Here is a 22627-nt window from a genome sequence, read left to right as displayed (position 1 = left end):
ACAGCACTCAGCAGTACCGAGCTAAGGAAAAACCTTGAGCCAGAAGCAGATCAATAAAATCGACCTCACAGACACTGTCTTTAGTTTCTTACAGGCCATTCTGTTAGTCAAACTCCAGAATGTGCCATCACAGATCCGCTCTCTTGTCCTGTGCAGCGAACCTGGATATAATCCCTTCCCCCTTGAGTTTAGAGTCCCGTAGAGACCCTCCTTTCCACCCCCCAAAAATAGATGCTATTGTCTCTCTTTCTCGTCTCCCAAAGGACTCGGCAAGCAAGATGGCCGTATGTTCCTTAAACTAACATTTCACCGGGGGTCTCATTAATAATGCCCCTCTGAGTGAGCGACGCACATAGGTCTAGATTGGAGCTTCACGCTGAGACGTGTCTCATAGATTATGCCGGTGCGTTTGAGCTCTGCCGTCCCTCCAAGCATCAGGGATGCGGCCCGTCTGGTTGCTGGACAAATGATGGGACATAAATTGAAGTTTTATGGCTCCCCTGAAAGTGTGTACTTCCTGTTTCCCGTGTCGTTGGGGACGGATTGGAGCCCTGTGGTTGTCACATGGTAGATTGTGATCTAAAAGTTTTGCATATTGTTTGGTTTATGCAGTTCATGGCAATAATCATGGCAAATTCAGAGAGGCTAGCAATAGCAAGCTAGCTTTGAAAGCATAAGATCCCACCCTCCCTTCAAAGCATTTCCAAAGCCACGCCTCCTTCAAAACACATGAACGAACAAGCTAGAGCAGAGTCTGCAAAGTGTCACGAGAGACGGCGTTATTACCTCATGACTCAAAGCACATAACATTACAATAATAATGAACGTAAACAACTTACAGAGCTCTTGTACCACTTGACTAGATTGGTTTCAGCGTTGATGGTGTTACCAGAGAAAGGCATGAGGACGTGAACAACTTCACGGGTCGCCATCTTGTAATTACGGTTATGTAATGATGTGAACGCAGCATAAGCTTGTTGTTTTGGTTCAGGAGGAACTGTGAAAGGTGGCTGGTGTTTGTTTACAGCACCCGATGACAACTCTGCATAGCATGAAAAGTGCTGATGACGGGTTATGTCTGCCCGAGCAGGGAGCGCGGAGGTATGGAAATACATATGTTGACATGCAGGTAGGACATCGCATCATTGCATTCAGATCGGAGGCAATGATTGGACGAACAATTCTTTATATTTTTTTTGTAATTCATTTTATATTTAGACCACTTCCATTATTGTTTGCTATCAGGATTTGAAAAAAGAGTTTCATCGAGTATAACAAAAAAAGTGTTTATTAAAAAAAATGCCTAACCTACCATTGAGAAGGACAGCACGATTTATCAAATTAAAACTGAAATAGTGATTATCAAATTGTGCATTTGGAATGCATTTTTATTTTATTTTACAGTGAAATATTATAATTAACATTAGTAATATTTGCCATTTTTTTATATCGTATTGAATAATAATAATTTTATTTATTTATTTATAGTCATTTACACTTATATCACATCCTACCAATTTCAACCCTTTACTCTACACAATTTTATATATATTTATATAGCATGATAGCATCACTGACAAATATCTTAACTTGTAAAATTTGTGGTCAGTAATGCCGCCCCATATACACAGAGAGTACATGAGATTGTGAATTCTAAACCCAAAGTGAAAAGTGAGCAAACATTCAAAAGTGATTTCAACAATACCCCGCATATATAGATAGCGGCACCCTGATGCCTACGAATTATAGGTCAATACACAGAGTACGCGTGATCACCACCCCCCCTCCCTCCCACCCACCCACCCACCCACCCATTTTCCTGCCATTCCTCCTCTTAAATAAATCTCTCTCGATCTCTCAGACAGTAATGTCAGCAGAGCAGGAGGTTTGGCTCCAGTGCCGATGGAGCAGATTGGGTGTAATATCGCTTAATGTTCGTACCCAACATAAAATAAAGTGAGCAGCACAGTGGTAAGATAAATCACAACTATCGCTGATGTCAGGAAACCTCTATAATGCAGAGACACGCATACACATGTTGGTGTGGACTTTCCATTGACTTCCATTGTTTTATACTGGGCTAATGGAATTTTCTATACCTTAATCCTACCTGTACACAAACCTTTTAGCATTTTCTATTACAAGTAAGAATTTATACATTATGTTTATTAAGACATTATCTCATAGGAACTGTTAAGTGCCCACTACTATGCAGGTGATTTCAGGTTTTACTATTCTTGCGGGAACATTTAGTCCTCTCAACGTAGGCAATACCGGATCACAAAAACGAAAATTACTGTGGCTCATGCACACATACAAAACACACAATGGCTTTTACGACTTCTTTTTCCAAAGACAGCAAAATGATGATCATATTACTAGTGCTTAAGGGAGACACTTCAGCTCAATTTAAGTCCCATTGCTGTAGTTATGCTGCACGTATCCCAGACTGCCTTGCGTTTCAACTTTTCGCTCAAAGCCAACTAAAACTCTCTGTTTTCTCTCTAAGGGCCCGTCAAAGTACTGTAATCTCATGACATCATGTGCAAAACATTCCCTGACCCACCCTTGGATTCCTTTGGAATCAAAACTAGATTTCTTTTTAATAGAAATGCAAGAGGTGAATGCACACAGAAACATCACCGGTATGATGCTAAAATATTTTCGGTGGTTGCCAGGACTTATATATATATATATATATATATGTATATATATATATATATATATATATTTATCCAACAGGTGGATATCTGAAAGTATGATCACACCTCTCCTCACACTTATGAGCAAAAGTAATAGTAATATTTGCCTTTGCAAACACCTCTAATAATTATATTTTTACTCAATTCTATAAATATTTAAATATAAAAAATAAATGATAAAAATATAAATAAATCAATATTTAAGAAGAGAAAAATAAATCAATAATTAAGAAAGTAAATAAATCAATATGTAAGAAAACAAAAACATGTATGTAGAATAAACTCTCTCTCCTGTCTATGAACTTTCTGGTGTGTTTGGGAGCTTGGGAGAGATTTTAGGAGTGAAATGAGAACAATGCATAGCCTGTGGAGGAATAGATCTTTTCTATTATTCATCCAACCACCCCCACCAACCTCACTCACCTCTGCTGCTATAACAGAAGACTCATAGGTATCAGGTATATCGTGCTGAAACCAGAGAAAGAGACCAAAGAAAGAGAAAGAAAGACTAATTGTTTTGTGTCCAACTATGGTGCATGTTTGAGGGGAGCGATTTACAATGATTTTTCATAGATTAAAATATAAATGGGCAAATATTCGTATTTTATACTGGAGCATTAGTGTGGGAGATTTTCAGTGACTCTTTCTGCAGGAAACATTGACATGCCAGTGTGTGGCGACAAATGCAATGAGCGAGTCACTGATTTATTCATTCAATGTATGTTGCTCAGAGATGCACGAGGTTATTGAACCCTTTTCAAAACTGTGAAGAAGTAGTTCCACAACAATTAACATCACATTAAATACACACACACACACACACACACACACACACACACACACACACACACACACACACACACACACACACACACACACACACACACACACACACACATATACATATATATATATATATACACACAGATGGATCTAATCAGTCAAACTAATCAGTCTAATCAGTCAGTCAAACTAATCAGTATAGGCTATTTTAAAAATTAATATTTGTTAACAGTTTCTTAAAACAGCTTAACAGGAGAGCATTTAAAATGTCATTTAAAAATGTGTGTGTGTGTGTATATACTCAAATAACATTGCTATATATTATTATTACATTATTATTATTATATTGATATATATTGTGTATGTAATAGAAATAAAGTTATGTCAACCAGACCTGTTTGTACATAGGGGAAACAGTGAAATACAATCATGAGGAAAACAGGTTAGAAAATGTGTTGAGTTTCCAGCAGGATTTCTTTTTATTTTATTAAATGGATCACTTGATTGCTGTGAAATGTTGAGGCATGCCATGCAAGTTGTGACATTCTAAGACAACTGCTGAAGATTATTTCACATTAATCTGCATTTTAGATCAAAACTAGCTACACTACAAAACAGAAACCACTTTTATTACATGCCTGCTGCAACAAGCCAAGAGTATAACAAATGCATTGACTTCTAGGATGAAGTATGGCTTGAACTCTGGTTCGGACCGAGCGATCGAACCTCTGAGGTCTGCAGATGGACTATTTTACAGCACTCTTGAGCAGAGATCAAGGGGAAAAGCAGATAAAGTGCTCCAGACAGGCTATCCCACAATGCACTGGGCAGGCTCCATCACTTTTAAGTGGATAAGCATGAGAGTACGAGTACGGTGCAGAATGCAGGGAATGCTGGGTGATTGATGGCTGTCTGAGTGATGAATGATGAACGTGTACAGCGAGGGCACAGTGTCTGCTCTGGCACGGAGAAACAGATTTCCCAGCAATCATAGTTTGAGAACAGCACGTCAGTCCCAAAACATCTCCAGCCCCAGATACACACCTGTTTGGCAGCTAAACCTAACATGCACTTGCATTTGATTTGGTCAAATAAGGGAACTTGTTCAATAACAACAATAAAGCAGAACACTCAACCGTTTACCTGCTTAAAGACCATCAATAATGAACATTTGAGCCAAACTATAATTTCAGAACAGAGCAGAGAACCCAGGGTGTGAACTTACATTCTGAAAGAAAGCGAGAGAAAGAAAAAAAAAAAAGAAAGAAAGTGGAAGGAAACCTCCTCTGGGAGTTACTGATATGGGTCAGACAAGCCAATGGCCCGTTGCATGAAACTAGCTGAACAAACTCGGAGTTTCGTATTAGGTTAAGAGATGACAAAACCATACAAATGGTCTTTATAACCATTCTCTGATTAACTCTAGAGCACATGCACCTGACAGTGTGACGTGCTACAAACAGATAATCACATGGAACATGTCAGTCGATTCACTTCTCTGGTGAAAATTAAGAGATTATGAAAATATTGTGAATTTAAATGCATTGAAAGGCATGAACAAACACTGCTGCTGCAGTGAAGGTTTGAGAAGGCAGCTGAAAGAAAATGTCTGACTGGTTCACAAAGAGCTCAAAAGAGAACATGTAAGCTTAGTCATTTTAAAAGCTTTTATATAAAACGTGTGTGTGTATATATATATATATATATATATATATATATATATATATATATAAATGCAGTTTAATATTAATCATCGGTTTATAGAATAATGGTAATAATTATATGGTAATAATTATAATTAATATAATATAAATATAATAAATAATTAGCAAGTAAGTATTGTTAGTAATACTTATATTACTTTGATAGATAAATAAATTAAATATTAACTTTAATATTAATTAAAACATTTAATTAAATATATATATATATATATACATACATACATACATACAGTTGCAATCAAACTTATTCAACCCCCGTATAGTATATCTAATATATAATATACCATAATATATCTAATATATGGTATGGAATATATACTAATTATTAATTGGTATTATTAATACTAATATGGCAATAATACCAAAGCATATATATATATATATATATATTTATAATATACATAAAATCACAACGGATATACCACACTTATAATGCTTTTATAAATAAATAATTTAAATAATAAATAACAAATAACCACTACTGGTTATTTATTATATAATATTTTCAGTATATATTTATTAATAATAAATAAACAAATAAAATCACAAATCAAATGTTATACCATATATATAGTTTTTTAGTGCGGTCTAATTGAATAATCGTGATTAATCATATATACACACACACACACACACATATATATATATGTGTGACAATACCAAAGCATATATATATATATATATATATTTATAATATACATAAAATCACAACGGATATACCACACTTATAATGCTTTTATAAATAAATAATTTAAATAATAAATAACAAATAACCACTACTGGTTATTTATTATATAATATTTTCAGTATATATTTATTAATAATAAATAAACAAATAAAATCACAAATCAAATGTTATACCATATATATAATTTTTTAGTGCGGTCTAATTGAATAATCGTGATTAATCATATATACACACACACATATATATATATATACATATACAAATAACCCACTACTAATTACTCTATTCCCAAGTATAACTTTATTTTTCCTCCACTTGTGGATGTCACTAGAAGTTTCCAAAAACAAGTTTGGTCAGATTTAGCATATTTCATAAAGTAAGGTAAAAAGCTGTACCTTGGTGACAAAATTATCCACAGCAAAATCTGACAATATTTGCTATCCCACCCCTCACACACACTGGAAATGAGGAGAATCCATGACGCAGCTGTCTCCATCCACCAGCTGTCCAGCTCCTCCCTCCTGAAGCCCAATACTCAGAGGTGCCCATCGCCATGACAACGCGCTGAATAATGCACGCCTGCACGGCATGCTGGGAGTGAAGCGCTCCAGCGGAGCACACACATACTTCTCTGTCTTCTGCCTTTGAGTTCACTTTTCAAAGGGGCTCTATCTCACACATTTCTAGCAGTTTATTATTTCCTTGAAGTCCACTTATGCAGAAGTAAAAAAAAAAAAAAAAAAAAAAAAAAAACTTTCATTACCACACTTTCTCCAATCCATGAGTATCTTTTTGTTTCCCAGTAAAAAAAAATTATACATATATATATATATATATTTTTTTTAAATCAGAGAATTTAACTTGAATATCTGCTAATGCCACAAAGCAAAATACACTTATATTTAAAGCTGCAGTCCGTAGTTTTTCCTCTTTGTCGCATCTCTGTTTGAAATCTGCAATTGCAGTCATTCGCGGAATTCGCTTATATTACTTTGATAGATAGGGAATTATCAACTTTACGTAGGTTGTGCCTCGACACGGCACAGCGCGGATGAATCCAATGATTGAGGAGAATGTGCGGCTGTCAGTCACCGCCGGTGTGGATACTGGCATTCAGAATCACAGATTCTACTTTTTGGAAGTATGACCAACATAATTTTCACCGGAAAATGTCCTCCGAACAAGTAAGTAACATCCACTTTTGTTCTGACCAACTAAGGGAAAAAAAGCATTGCAGTAAATCACGCTGATTAAATCTAACGATCACTTATATCACGTCAAACCGTGCAAATTATACTTTGTTCTCAAATTGTTAATGTTAACAATATTGCGTGACTACATTTAAAGCCCTTCTGATATTATCCTTGTTTTCGCATGGGTTCGGTTGCAGTCTCTTTTTTTCTGTAGCCACTCCGAAGTCCGAACGAAGTCTTTTGCATTTTACAGCGGGTGAGTCTCCAGTTGTCACTGGTGATTGTCGTTTGAACCTTTCTGGATCCGCCATCAAATTGATAAGTTTAATTATATCAAGCGCTGTGAGAAAAGGCTATAAATCTCCACCTCCAACATCCTCACACGCAATATAGCTTATACTAGCCGAGACTCCTTCTTTATGTGTACAGATGTGACGTAATGACGCAAAGACATGCTCGAATCTCCCGCGGAAATACACCAGTACCACTGGAATTAAAAACATTATTACAAGCTTACCGCTTTGAATCGAGCTAAGGCACATAACTGGCTGGTTATGTACTTCCTCAAAAAATTATTTTGGATAATTTTTAACCAAAAAAAGTTACGGACTGGAGCTTTAATCTAAACATGATGTTAACTTGTGAAAATCAACCAAACTTCAAGAAACTGTGTGGGCCCATTCTGAATGTTGAATGTTCCTCAAAGAATTATGCATGTGGACTCTTATTAAACTCTTATAGTGGACTCTTATAGTTTCAGTCATATCAGAGCACATAGAGTGGGTGGAGTTTGTTTTATGGTTTATATTGTGGGGGTGTGAAAATGAAGTTCATATTTAAAGGATTCTGCTGGAATATGAGTGATGACAGAATACAGTCATCTCTAAAATAAGAAACAAGAGGCTTGGGACTCATAAGGTCATACAGAACTTAACACAGTTTAGAGGAACTCGAGACGTTTATGAACTTCCTGTCTCTGTCAACCGCTGCTTGAGAGGTCAAGAGTGAATCAGACTCATGAGACTCTCATCCAGGTATTTTCCATTCCAAACAATGACTGATACACAAAGCAGCTCTGTGATGATGACATTATGCGATGTGAAACAGGTGTAAAAGCATGAGTCACTAGTTCATTCTTGCTATCTACTCCCCACACAGGCCGTTACCTTCTAAGGCAGCATCCTAACAAGACCTCTGATTGATTTGACACACTATATAGTAAATACGCATGAGAATTTGGCTAAAATAAGCTATAGCTATAGCTTTTAAAGTCACCATAAAAGAAAAAATGACAAATCTTATTTTTTTTATGGAATACTGCAGTATAGAGCAGCACGATTCTGGATAAATTGAGAATCACGATTCTGAACAACTAAACAAAATATGTAATTTACTAGAGGATCTGACAAAATGTTAATTGCTACAGTCTATTTAAAATGTTTAATTAACTTGAATAAATGAAAGATTCAATGACTCACTAATAAATACTGCACTTGTTTCATTACTGGATGAATCAGTGTTTTTGAACGAATCTCTTGAATGAATGATTCAATGAAAAATAAATTTTTATACAGTCACTTGTCGCCACCTACTGGTGTAACGATATATTTGATACAATCGTTATTTGAAGCGTCAAGTTGCTTTCAAAAAGGATTTTGCTCCGTTTTGATCGCTTCCATAGACATCAGTGTTTATATCGAAGCTTTAAACTTTTATCCCAATACTTATGTGGGTTTCATACATGATCTGCTCTCTCTGACTCAAAATCAGCGCCAATGTTCTGCTGTGATTTTGTCAACAGAGACACAGGCGAATCGTTGTCATTTTGGAATATGATCGCGTTGGGTGTTTGTTTGTTTTTTAACGTCATGTCAGCTTCTGTGGCTATTTTCATGGCCAGAAAATTTATGGTAAAACTATATCAGGTTTTTCGCATGGGTGTTTGAATCGAGATTGTGATTTATTTTAAAGATTAATCGTGCAGCTTTAGTAAATGTGCATGGGAATTTGGCTAAAATAAGCATCATAGAATCTGCCTATAGACACCATGAAAATAAAAATGTAAATTCCTATTTTTTATGGAATATTGCAGTATTTATTATAAATGATTTTTTATAATTAACATAATATCAAGTGCATATCATTATATATTTTTTTAATTCATGTGCCCTCATAATCTTTAAATAAAATAACTTCCCCTCCCTCTTGCAGCAACATCTCTCTCTTCTCTGATGATGCGTTTACTGGCGTGAGGGCGGGACAACCCGTCACTCACAGGAGATCCACCAATAGCAAACCACAAATAACAACCAGTTTTATGTAAGGGATAATGTAGGCTACATCCAGCCAATTGTTATCGCAGAATAAACCTTGACAGGGTTATCAGGACCCCGACGAGAAGCAGAGGTTACTTACTTATTACACGGCTACTTGCCACATAAGTAAATAATTAGACATGAAATATTGATCTAAAATATTTTATTAGCTCTCTAAATGTAAAGCTTCCGAGGAGAAAGCAGTTTCTAGCAAGCGGCAAGTTCAAATTAGACGAATACTTAAGGGACACGGTACAGTCATACCACTTATTACACTGCATTGCACCACATAAATAATTATGGGGATAAGAGATATTGATTTGAGATGGAACCATTTTAAAATGGTACCTGTTTGTTATCTTATAATCCATTACAGTGTACAAAACAATCGTCTCAAAATGGCAGCAGCTGCGTTCGTGTGAAACAAGAGATCGAGTCCGCGTTACCGAATGACAATTAAATAACTGTACACAAAATGTTGATTTGAGTTTTAATTTTTTATATTAAAATGTAATTAGCTCACCAACTGCAAAACTTTCACAAGGAAAAAACCTTCCTAGCAAGCGTAAAGCGCTACTGACTTCAGTTACCCGGATGAGCCTGTTATCAGTTTTTACTTTTTACCAGTTGTTATTGGGGAATAACATACCGCTGGATGGCACGATTGACCAATCAGAATCAAGGAGTGCGGTGCCATGCCATTCAAATTGGCAGATCACATGAGAAGCATTAACAAATACAGTTATACCATGGTCTGGGTGAATACTCGATTCTGATTGGCTGCAGGGTGTCCATTAAAAAGTGATAGAGGACACCTATTAAAGGAGTTCTGGTGAAACTGACTGTTTACTGTTCGAAATTAATAAATAAATGCGCTGGCTACATCAGCTGTGAGTAACCATAGCAACAGGCAGTCAAAGTATCCGTTTACAATTTATTGTATCAAAACAAACATCTAGTTAGCCGTTATACTATGCCTACCTGTGTGTTTTAATTATAGGTAAAAAAAAAAATGAAAGTGTAACTATATAAATAGTTACTGTATAACATGCTGCATTCATGTCATGAGCTTTACCTTGTTAAAAAGAAATGTGCGTATGTTATTCCACTTTCATCCTCTCTTGTGTTGTATGTAAGGGTTAATGCCCGACGAGGTGTCCATTGTCTAGGTATTAATGGACGACGGCGAGGCGTGAACCGTCCGACGCGCAGCAGATGATGGTTGCCTCCGCCAAAGTCCATTAATACCTAGACAAGGTAAAGCTTTTTAACAAGGTAAAGCTCATGACATGAATGCAGCATGTTGTACAGTAACTATTTATATACCAACAATATAAAAAATTGAGATTTTTGTAAAACACACTGTCATATAAGGGCGTGGGATGAATGCCAGAGCGTTGCGAGCGTTGCTATCCAGTTGCTAAGGTTTTTTAAGTAGTTCCTAGCACGTTGCTATGGAGTTGCTAAGGTGTCCCAAAAGAGTTTCTAGCATGTCGCTATGCAGTTGCTAAGATGTTCTGAGCGGTTTCTAGCATGTTGCTATCCGGTTGCTATGGTGTTTTAAGCACTGTTAGGGTGTTCTGTGTGGTTTCTTACTGTCCTGAGCATGACAATTCAAAACCAATGTGCCATACAGTACAAGCTGAGCAGGAAAAAGGGTGAGGACGAGTTGGATCCAGGTTAAATAAAGGGGGTTGGAAGAGGAAAAGCGGACAGAGATGCCGTGGCTCATTTCTTCTGAACTCATTCGGGGGACTTGTGCTGAGATGATAACGTACAGTGACAGGCATTGCATAACAATAAAAAAGGCAGGGGAAAAATGGGCCACAGGAACGCAAATTCAAAACCTGCACGCATGCTACAAACTCACTGAACCTTCAAAAGGTACGCAGGGACTGTACTTGCAGAAGTAAATTAAGTTATAAAATTCTGAATGCGGCATTCAGCTCTTGTTATACACCTCCTCCTGAGCAAAGTCCATCTTAATATGAATACACAAACTACATAATGGGAGCAACATGGATGTCAGGTCAGTATTGTTTCGTTATATTGACATCATTTCAGCTTAGTTTCATAATCAGAATACAATGAACTATTTCAAAAGACCAAGGGAAATCTTTCTGCTAATTATATGAGACTTTTAAGCAGTCACATGAAAATCACTACGCCAAACAGGCATCTGACCAGTGACACTAAAGGACCGAGCCCACTACTGACTCCTACACTCTTCCTGTGCAATGCTTCTTCTTTTTTATGGACGTGACATTAAGATTAAACCCTTTTTATTCCCTTCTCTGCAACGATACAGAGTAGCTGCATTGTCCGCCGCTGTAACTGGCTAACACAATCTGCATTCTTGCTTTTGTTAGTAACAGAATAGATTAAAAGAATATTCCCACATGCTTCTACTTCCATCAGTAGAACCTCGTTATTTTTACTCTAACTTGTTTCTTCCATTGTTTTTCTACAAACAAATAAAAAAAAGATCACCACATGTAAGCTCAGAAGGATTATTTTAGAAAAGAAATTAATTATTTTATTCAGCAAGAACACAAGAACAGCATGAACTCTAAACCCTTGCTTCATTTAGTATATGCGGACCCATGGATATGCAAATTAGCCCCGCCTCCACTCACTCAGACCAGCTCAGAGATCCACTCGGCCAACTTACTGAGGTAAACGCTGCACAATGGTATCACTCTCTACAACGTCGGACACATTACGGTAATAAATATATTTAGTCTTTTGCTTGACTATGTTATTAAACAGCTAATAATGTGTTGCTAATGTTAGTACACAAACCATGTTCCCGTTCGCCATCTCAGAGTCAGGCGGCTGTGTTCTAACAATCAACAGAAACGCTTTGAACAACTCACAAAATTCGCATTTAGGAGATATAAGCGTTCAAAGTTTACGTCTCTCACTTCCGCCAATATGGATCAACAATTTAGATGACATCACTCTGCACTTCAGGTTCTTATCAGATTTTCTGTCCAATCAAATGCTCTCTAATCTAAACCATCCCACCCACCACATTATAAAGCTGACTCAGCTGAGACTGAAATTGGTCACTTGTTTATACAATTACTATTTTCTATAATGGTGAATAGTGCACTATAGGGGATAGGGAATGATTCAGACAGTGTAAATATGCTTTACATTGGGGCAAATGAAGTTCGCACAGACCACAAAACGAATCGGATCCATTTGAATTCTACACAGAATCCTACATTTTAAAGCGATATGGAGGAGATTAGGAGAAGCGGTTAGACAGACTTGGCATTAGAAACAGCACTGACAAGTAGAAGAGATTACACACCGGTGCTATGTATGCACCAACATAAATTACACACTTTTTAAACTAATCCTCAGTACGGTTACATTCATTGTTTTGCTTTATGTTTTGTTTTTTGCTTCATATTAAATATTAAAGGGGAATCTATTAGACTACGGCTGTCATAAGCAGTCAAATGCGGCTTTACCGAGCTCAAAAGCTCTGGCCAAATTGTGATATAAATGAAACGCTATTGTCCATTTTAAAAAGGGGAGGAGCAGCTCAATATGTCATGCGTTGTCTTCCTGTTTAAGTGGAAAATACATTAACACATTGAATAATGCTGCGTGTTTTAAGGCACTTCAGTGGGCCTTTAAAATATACTCAAAAAGAAAATAGTTACTTTAAATTGTTGTATTTCACAATATTACAGTTTTTACTTCAATTTGATCAAATACATGCAGCCTTGGTGAGCATAAGGGTACGTTTACTTGACAATGATGTACTAAAAACAGAAAAGTTTTTCCGTTGCTTTTTTTTTTGCGTACAGACATAACATTGTCAAATCGATTACCGTTCACACAGATTTGCAAAAAGGACTAAAAACGCTGTATTATGCTGCCAGGCCTGTAGTTGGCGATATCACTTTGTAAAGAATCACTACGTGTCGATAGACTAAACACGTAATACACATGCGCATCACGTCACCGTTTTCACAAATTCGCGTTTTTTACATCAAAACAATAAATGGTATTGTTTTTAAAAACTTGCACTTTGAAACCCGTTTTCAAATTTTGCGTTTTCAGGCCCCCAAAACACTGTTGTCATGTAAATGAACGGACAAAACGCATAAAATGTTTTCCGTTTTAAGTTTAAAACGGTGTCGTGTAAACGGCTCCATAAAGACTTTTCAAAAACATTAAAATACCGTACCGACCCCAAACTTTTGAAAGATAGTGTACATCCTAAATAATAAAAAGAGGTATTAAAAACATTTATAGCAACTTGAAGGTATTAGCTTTCGATTTTCACAACCAACCATAATACCCTAGCATAATGGTGATGACGAATTTTGCACTGGTAAGCGGCATTTACATTTTCTGCTGAAGTCTACAATATAAAATCAAGTTGGTTTGTGTAGAAATTACATACTGCACTTTAAAATAGAGGAACTTTCTGTGCATGCATGCACATATTCTGATTTGGTATACAAATCTCATAATTATATCAAAATTGCACAAATTTTATACACAACACCACAAGTGTGTTATTTGACCTTAGTTGCTGTGAAACTGATTGCAACGAACAATTTCCACATCATCCTTCCACCATAACATGCAAGTTTCCCAGAGAGATGCACTAAAAACTAAAGACAGAAAATACACATTTACTGATTATAGAAATCTCTTGCTTATCATTTGCTCTAACTAACTGTAAAATTCCTTTGCAAAGCTGGTCAGATCAAAAAGTACAGTCAGACACACTCACATAACAATGAGTATGAAGTCACAGCAGTGCTTCTAGGCCAAATGCACATCTTTGAGGGGTGGTTGGGGTGTTTTTGTCCCATGTTTTGGGATGATAAACAGGGTGTTACTGAAACCATATGGTGACGTGTGGCCCAAGGGTGTGCTCACTTCTGAATCAGCGACCCCCACTTCACACTGACAGCTCCCCAACCCCAATAAATGAATAGGTTTGATACTATCTACAGATCTGCAGACACTGGTACTTCATGCATGCGCGTTCAAGCAATTAGAGTCCCACACGCAAAAATGCTTACATCACACCTAGACAAAATTAGACTGGATGAGCATTTCAACTCACTCAAAACATGCAACACAATGGTGCCATCTCACTGCTAAAAATACTCATTAAACGATGACGACAACGTTGTGAGAATGAAAACCCTGTGCTCCACAAACTAGAAGCGAGACTGCAAAAGCCAATTGGTTGATTCATATTTTGGTTCAGAAGTGAAACATTGGAATGATCAATTTGTGCTGTTTGCCACTTCCTCGTTACCTTTAAAGTGCATGTATGAGAGCTTCTTCTACAGGCCTTTTACAGATATCAGACCTTGGTGTAATATCCCGGAAGAAACACGCGCTTGACTTAACTGCTTTAAGGATTTTGCTGATCCATGTGACCCCATTCAGTCCAAAGTGAGCTGAACCATTGCTCTTATCTTACACATATACTATTATGTCAAACAGATCCACCAAATATACTGAAACACCACTGCAATAACCCTAAAGATTTCGTTCTGAATTTATGCTTTTAAATAAACACACTTGTAAAAGCTTCAGCATATTAAGAGCCTGTATATTTTATTTTTATCCAATGACAAAAGAAGCCAAACTAACTAACCCAATGTAGTTCGATCACTGACAAGGTTCATGGCTTTTCTCAAAATCCTGAAGGAATGCTAATGGTATTTAAATCATAATTTGGAAACGATCCAAGGGATCCAATAAGAATCCAACACCCACTGGTGAACCTGAGATTCCCAATTTTGGTTCATCCAGAGCTGAATCCTTTCAGATTCTTGGATCTTCTTACCAAAATCTTTAAAGAATCTTTTCCAAAATATAATATACATTCCACCAGCAATCTTGTAGTATTTTTGGACGATGGACTTCTCACTTGTCCAGTCTCTGAACACAGTCATGAGCTGCTTACACGCCCAACAGTGTAAACAGTGAATGAGCACATCAGACTGTTGGACAACTAGGCCCTTATTTTTACATGTATATTTATGCATTTAGCAGACGATTTTATCCAAAGCCACTTACAATAGAGAAACATAAGAAATTCATCAGAGCCAACAATATAGTGTTTTACATAAAATGCATAAAGTAACCCATAAATGAGAACACAAAAATTAATTGTGTAATATTTATATTTACTATTCATTATTATTATGTACATATTGAACTTATATTTTATATTTAATTACATTAAATAGCTATGTTTTTATTACATATTGTATTATAGCCCATGTAAAAAAAAAATACAAAATACACATTGATATAAATTACACAGACATTATTGATAGCACTATATAGTTATATTAAATATATAATGTTGATGCATTTAGATATATTAATATTTATTACTGTATTATTTAACGTTTATATTGTAATTGTTTATAAAATAATATGTTGAGAAATATAAATATCACACAAATATTGTTATAATTATTATTATTATCCAACATGCATATATTTGGATGTTGCTAGATTGAATATAAGGCAAGCATACCTTCTGCTGCTGGAGGCACATGTAACTAAAGCAGAGATCAGACGGTGTTATTTGATCTCAAACCACATAAACGAGGAGAAAAATCACTATAATCCGAGCAATTCCTGCTGATAAACCCACATCCTTGTGCTGTCTGAAATGAATAAGCAGCGCTTTCTCTGTCTGTTCTCCACAGACACGCGCCCCACGCCGCCAGCGCGTCTCCGCGTCACGCAAGATCCCGGTGAACGCGACTCGCGTGACAGCAGTAAAGAGCAACCGGCACTCACCTCTGTCCAAAGACGCGACTGTGATTTTCCCCGAGCAGACTCTCCCTCGCTCTGTCACGCATTCAGTGTCTCCCCGTGCTCATTTGCTCCAGTCTTCTCCTGTCTGTCTTTTCTGTCTGTCTCACTGCTGTAGAGACACACACAAACCTGCTGCGTGAAGCGCCGCCCACGCGCGATCCCAGTGGTCATTAGTTCCCCACGCAGCGCTGCGCTCACGAGACGCGTCACCTGCACCAGTGGAGGAGGAACATGCAATATTAAACACACCACATGTGTGCTGGAGGATGAGCTGATCTCATCATACAAACTCGAGATATTTGGATATGAAATAGAAAAGATTTGGCCTATAGACAGACAGACAGACAGACAGACAGACAGACAGACAGATAGATAGATAGATAGATAGATAGATAGATAGATAGATAGATAGATAGATAGATAGATAGATAGATAGATAGATAGATAGATAGATAGATAGATAGATAGATAGATAGATAGATAGATTTAGCCTATGGGATTGTCTAAATGTGGTATGCACTAGTTTAGACAAAGTATTAAATGTAAGCTAGGATATGAGTTAATTCTGGCTTGTACACGTAGAAAAATAATTTGTTGTTGGCTTTGCATTTATCTGATCAAATTACTAGGTTACTCTCCAATGATGTCATGCGAAACCCCATTATTAAGTATTTCAGCGCCCTCTGCAGGTAATTAACAGTTAACAGGCTACTAGTCAAAACAAGGTGAACTCAATGCACCTATGTTTAGTAAATAGGGTTTTATTATTATTATTATGGATAATGTATGTAATATCATACAAATAAACTCATCAAAATAGCCAAATTAACTATTTAGATTTATTAGCATTTAGTTCCTAATACCAAAATTATAATGAATCATGAAAACTGTTGGTTGGTTTGGTTCTTCATATGTCTGTATTTGTGTATTTAACTGTTTTAATTTATTTCAATATTTTTAAGGCATAAATAACAAACAAAACCCATATAGCTAAAGTCTCTCATCCGGCCCATACAGACTTTTTCAGTTTTGCCCCTGATCATCATGTCTTATTGACTCAAAAACATGTTCCAATATGACTTTACTCTCTCCACCAGCATCACTCTGGAAAGCCATGGGTTCATTTATATTATTAGTCACACATTGGTTTGGGATTTTTAAAAAATCTATTCAAATCTAATAAAGAATGTTGCCTGATTATATATTTTTTTATATAGGCCTACATTATATTATATTTTACATTATGTTATATTACATTATATTTTATACAACAGTTCCTTCGCAGACTGTCATTGCATTTTCAAAAATACTACTGTTGTTTTTTGTGTAGTTATTTAGACTTCAAATGTGACTATATAAAATAATATAAAATTTTACAATCTGTTTGACTGAACTGTTTGCTTGTGTTTATTTCCTATTGTCTTTTATAATGGCTATTGTTGTTAATTTAAATATTGTTGTTCAATAAATATTACGCCGTATGGTATTGAGAAAGGGTCGTGTTATGGACATGATATGGACTTCGGTGAAAGTTACATTATTACGGCATTAGATGGCGGTAAACTAAAGACTGTCTTTATAAGTGAGTCAGAACAAGGAAGTTGAAAGAGGAACATATCGTTTTCCTCAGCGGACATTCTAACTGTTTTTTTGTTTGTTTTTTGGGATATAATATGGATATCAACCTGAAGAATGAATGCTATCTGATGCAGTTAATACACTCGTTTAGTCGATTGCTTTTATAAAACGGTTACCACGCAATACAAATATTAAATCCAAATATGCCACTTTCATGAAGTAAAATCACTAAAAGCCTTCCTTCCGCTGGAAATAGTTCCTGACCGTAAACAGCAACATAAGTTACACTATTTCGCCATTAGATGGCGGCAAAGACGGTTTTTATGAGTGAGCCAGTCAGTAGAGAAGACTTTTATATTGAAAGGACTGAACTTGTTGTAAACACGAAGCAAGACCCACCCAACTGACATTAGCCTGTCAGGGCACGGGAAAACCCCGTTAAGAGGACAAGATATCGCTGCGGACGTTTAAACTGAGTTTTTATTATGAATATAGGACTGACCTGAAGGAAAATGCTATATACTGTAAATGCAGCTACACTCGATCTCTCATAATACTCTACTCTATAAGCTTCAATGGTGCTTTCAAGTCCTCCTGGCAAGTTCGTATTTACGAGGTGGGAAGTCGTGTTTACAATATTTGGCAGGACATATGTATGTATGTTCAGCATGTATGCTGAAAACAGCTCTGTTTTCTAAATAATCTTTGACAAATTATGTAAAAATAAATACCATGTTATTATTACACTAAACTACATTACCGGTATTACACTTTAGTCCACATTAATTGTCCTGTATATAATTAAAATACTGGTTACGCCAATTGACAAAAGCCAATTGATTGTTGCTTCTAGAGTCAAAGGCCATTGTTTGTTGAAGAAATTGTGACTGAAAATCAAGCATGACAGTCAACAAGTTCAGCAGAATTGGTTTTATTTTTGTCAATGCTGAAAAAAAAAAAACCTGAAAAGAGCTAATATGGTTCATTCTCGTGTTACGCAGCAAGTTTGAGCTTCAGCGAGAACCAATGGGGTTCATTCTCGTGTTAACTTACAGCACGTTTGCGCTTCAGCAAGAACCAGTGAGGTTCATTCTGGTGTTACACAGCACGTTTGAGCTTCTGCAAGAACCAACGAGGTTCATTCACGCACGTTTGAGCTTCCACAAGAACCATTGAGGTTACATTGGTTACATTGAACACTTGAAAAGAGTTCCAAACAGAAAGGCTTGTAACAGAAGTCAATAACTGGTTATACCATTAACATTTCAGTTTAAAATCAAATTTGACAGGCATTATCATGGACACTTAAGTAATCATGTGGCCTTGGTTGTAATATTTAAAATGTAATTTTTAAAGTTAATAATCATTTTTATGATAATGATGAATTATCAATGTATTTCCGGGGTCACACCATTTGACATACTTAAGAATACCTAACCATACCTTAAAATTGTCAAATTACCTCACATTTTAAAGAGAGTTAAAGGTTCTCTAAGCGATCCTGGGTGACGTCACTTCTTGTTGACGTTCGAACTATTGTCAAACAAAACGGAGGCTAGCTAGACCCTCCCTCCTCCTCATCCGCACACTAACCCCCCAAACCACACCCCCAAACCCTTCTTGTCGGTCATTGGCTGGAACAGTTTGTTATGTTTTGGGGAGCGGGTCGCTGCAGTTTGTTTTTGGTGCTGTTTGTGAAGCATGGGCTGTCTACAGAGATCGCGTTTCTTTACAGTGTGTTCAGGGGACAGGCAGCCAGCGGATAGTGAGGAGATGTTTGCTGTATGTGACAAAAAATGTTTTGGCCTAAAAAACACATGACATCGCTTAGAGCACCTTTAATAACATTTGCATGCAGCAGTTAGTTTCACAGGGGTCCGTCCCTGTCACATGGTCTTCTTACACAATATTTACCAAAAGACTCCTTGAATGGTGGTTACACCACCTTGACACTTCAGGAATTTGACTTGACTCACATGATTCCCCAAATTAATTATAATATTCAGAACAATGGTGTCCATTTACTTTTATTTACTGTTACATAGTTGTAAGATTATGCCAAACTAGCTGATATGGTGTTTTATTGAGAATTTCACCTTTTTTAAACAAGATCATCTACAACATTTTGACGATTACACCACATAGACATTTTTGCAATCATCCCCCAAATATTCTCTCAAAATGAACTAAAACCAGAAATTTAATACTTGGTCCTCAAAAAAGAGAATGTATGAATCACGGCCGTGCTGATATACAGCCATATCGCACTGCTACTTGTGTGATATTGCTCATATATTATATTATATTATATTATATTTAGGGCTTGACCATCGATATTTAACGGGGAGAACTACCAAATAGACAACAGCCACACTTTTCTGGAAAAACTTCAGGAGTTTCGAAGTTGCGATTTGAATGGTTGAACTCTACAGGAATTCTTTGCGTCTCTGTTCTTTAGCAGTCGGCCTGGAAACAAATGCCATGACGCCAAAACCCCTCGTTGGAGAATAACGCCGTCGTTTTTACAACTGTGACAATGAGCGCTTACCAGGATCAACTAAACGCTGGATTTTCAAAAGTATGTGAAGTTCGCGGCTCCATTGTTGCAGTAAACTTGCACGTTCTTGAATTAATAATTTATTAGGTGCACGCTGTTATTGTAGCGACATCAACATTATATTTTTACACGCCCCTAAACATGCCACGGAACAAAATGAACTGTAATTGTTTGCGTTACATGTCAGTCAAACGTCCTCTTGGGCGGTCCTTGGCCACAGAAAAGCTGCGATTGAGTCCAAACCTTCGACGCAATACTACAGCCGCGTTTCCACCGCAGGAACTTTACCCAGGAACTAGGAACTTTGGCCTGGTACTCGGTGTGTTTACACCGCAGGAACCAGGGTCTAAATGAAGTTCCGGGTAGATATTTCCCCCTCCGAAAGTCCCTGCTCGCGAGGTAGTACTTTTTCAAAGTTCAGGAACTTTCGCGGGTGGGGCTTGTGCGCTGAACATGCTGATTGGTTGTGTTCACGCCGCATTATGATTGGATAACTCCGCGCAGCATTTTATTTTAACCGGAATTTTTAGAATCTATTGCAGTTCGTGGCTTCATGCAGTAATGAAGTTCCATGCAGTAAGAGTTGTCTGTCTGCAAATATGGAATTTAATAAAAATAAAAAAGGCAGCTGGACCGACGACGAGATTCAGGCTTTATTAAGCGTATTTGCGGAAGAGAAATTTTCTGCGCGTTCGTCCCAGCCTTCTCACGGTCAATGTCCGCAATAGCTGATAACATACGCTGTCTAATTTTAGATCTAACGTTAGCATTACGAGCTTTCTGAACACGCTTTAGTATCAGTGCTCGTCTCTTTTCTGCCGTTTTGTTAATTACCTGGTTAGTAAACCAATACATCTCAAACAACTGCAGCACAGTGTGAATCTCTTCCATATTTATTATAAATGTGGCGCTCAAAACTGATTACTGTCTTTTACAGTCTACTGTCCGTCACAAGCAAGCAATGAGCAGTCGCGCGCAGTTTACCCGGTACTTTAGACCGCGATGTAAACGCAGAAAGCTACCGGTCTGGGGCAAAAAAAGTTCCTGGGAAAAAAGTTCCTGGGACAAATTGTTCCGGGCAATTGCGGTGGAAACGCGGCTTACGTTTCACATGTTTCACCTGAAACGGGCCTCACAACAGTAGGGGCCTCCGCGCTTGCACTCAAAAAAGAGCCCTGCTCCCTGCAATTCACAAAAATGAATGGGGGCTAGGGGCAAAAATGCCACTAAAATTAATAAAAAATGCCCCCAAAATTCAAGATATGGGTAAAAAATGTCCTTGTATGAGCTCATTTAGAACAGGCCATAGAGGGGTTTCACGACGCGTCATCAATCCGGAAGTCACAGAACGTGAATAATGCCACTGAACTGAATGGACTCGCAAATTTGGCTGATTATTGCTGCTGAAAAATGGTCGAGTTTTTGTCTGTACCAATCGGTCACATCGGGAAAAAACATGTCGAGTGCTATAGACTGTCAAAAGTTAAAGAGAAGAGTGCAAAAAACTGATGAAAGAAGGCGTTTGTGGTTGAGAGAGGTACAGCATCAGACACATGTAAATGAAGCGTTGACTATGGCTAAAATGTCGACGCAGTTAATGTTAACTATGGCTACATTCACACTGTCAGTCCAAATCCGATTATCTTTGTATCAAATTGGAATCTGATCTAAAATGATGTCCACACTGTGTATCGCAACTGTTCAGATCCGACGTGTGTGTCCATGCATGTTATTTGGTAATATGGCAATGACTTTGCGTTGATGGAGGGGTTGCATTTGCAATATAATGTTAGATGTTGTCTTTTTTAAATGTTACAACATGGAAATGTGTAGCCGCCGCGCTGGACTACTACGGCAGAACTGTAGGAGGCTGGTATATAACGTTAGCTACTGCTTTTTTCCCACGCTCGTCTGCGCCGGTTTCAGAAATAATATTTTTCTGCTCGTCCGGCACTTTGCAACAACACAGCATTGTTTCGGCAGTGACTTTCAGCATGTTTCCTATAAATTACGTTTGCATTTTAAGACATACCACGCGAAATCCGAGCGTTCAGACTGAGGCTGATGTCCTGATATGTGATTTGAATAGGATTTCAAACCACATATGGATGTAACTTGAAACGAATTTCATGTGCTTTTTTGGACTGACAATCTGAACGTATCTTATTTCGGGATAATAAATAGATGGAAGAATTGCAGTAATGTTACGTGCTAGAGAAGCTAACTCGTTCGGATCTTTAGCAGCTACCACATAATGTGACC

General features: G+C 37.2%; 1 protein-coding gene across 2 annotated transcripts in view; it reads right to left on the bottom strand.

Moving 5' to 3' along the window:
• The window catches only part of pak1 (p21 protein (Cdc42/Rac)-activated kinase 1), a 57653-nt gene extending 41262 nt beyond the window's left edge, over window positions 1–16391 (bottom strand). The window contains exon 1 of one of the 2 annotated variants that reach the window (XM_056265903.1): window positions 16213–16391. Coding sequence is in view for 1 of the 2 variants with exons in the window: in XM_056265902.1 (XP_056121877.1) it covers window positions 15944–15964 (21 nt within the window). In the remaining variant the exon portion in view is untranslated. Of the gene's footprint in view, window positions 1–15943; window positions 16160–16212 lie in introns of those variants that run through there. The other variant, XM_056265902.1, reaches the window with a different exon arrangement.
• Between the last annotated feature and the right edge of the window lie 6236 nt (window positions 16392–22627).

Source organism: Rhinichthys klamathensis, unplaced genomic scaffold (assembly GCF_029890125.1).
Source record: "Rhinichthys klamathensis goyatoka isolate OS25496 unplaced genomic scaffold, OSU_Roscu_1.1 h1tg000242l_1, whole genome shotgun sequence".
NCBI lineage: Eukaryota > Metazoa > Chordata > Actinopteri > Cypriniformes > Leuciscidae > Rhinichthys > Rhinichthys klamathensis.
The sequence above is the reverse complement of the archived record's forward strand: the minus strand, read 5'-3'. Positions and strand labels throughout refer to the sequence as shown.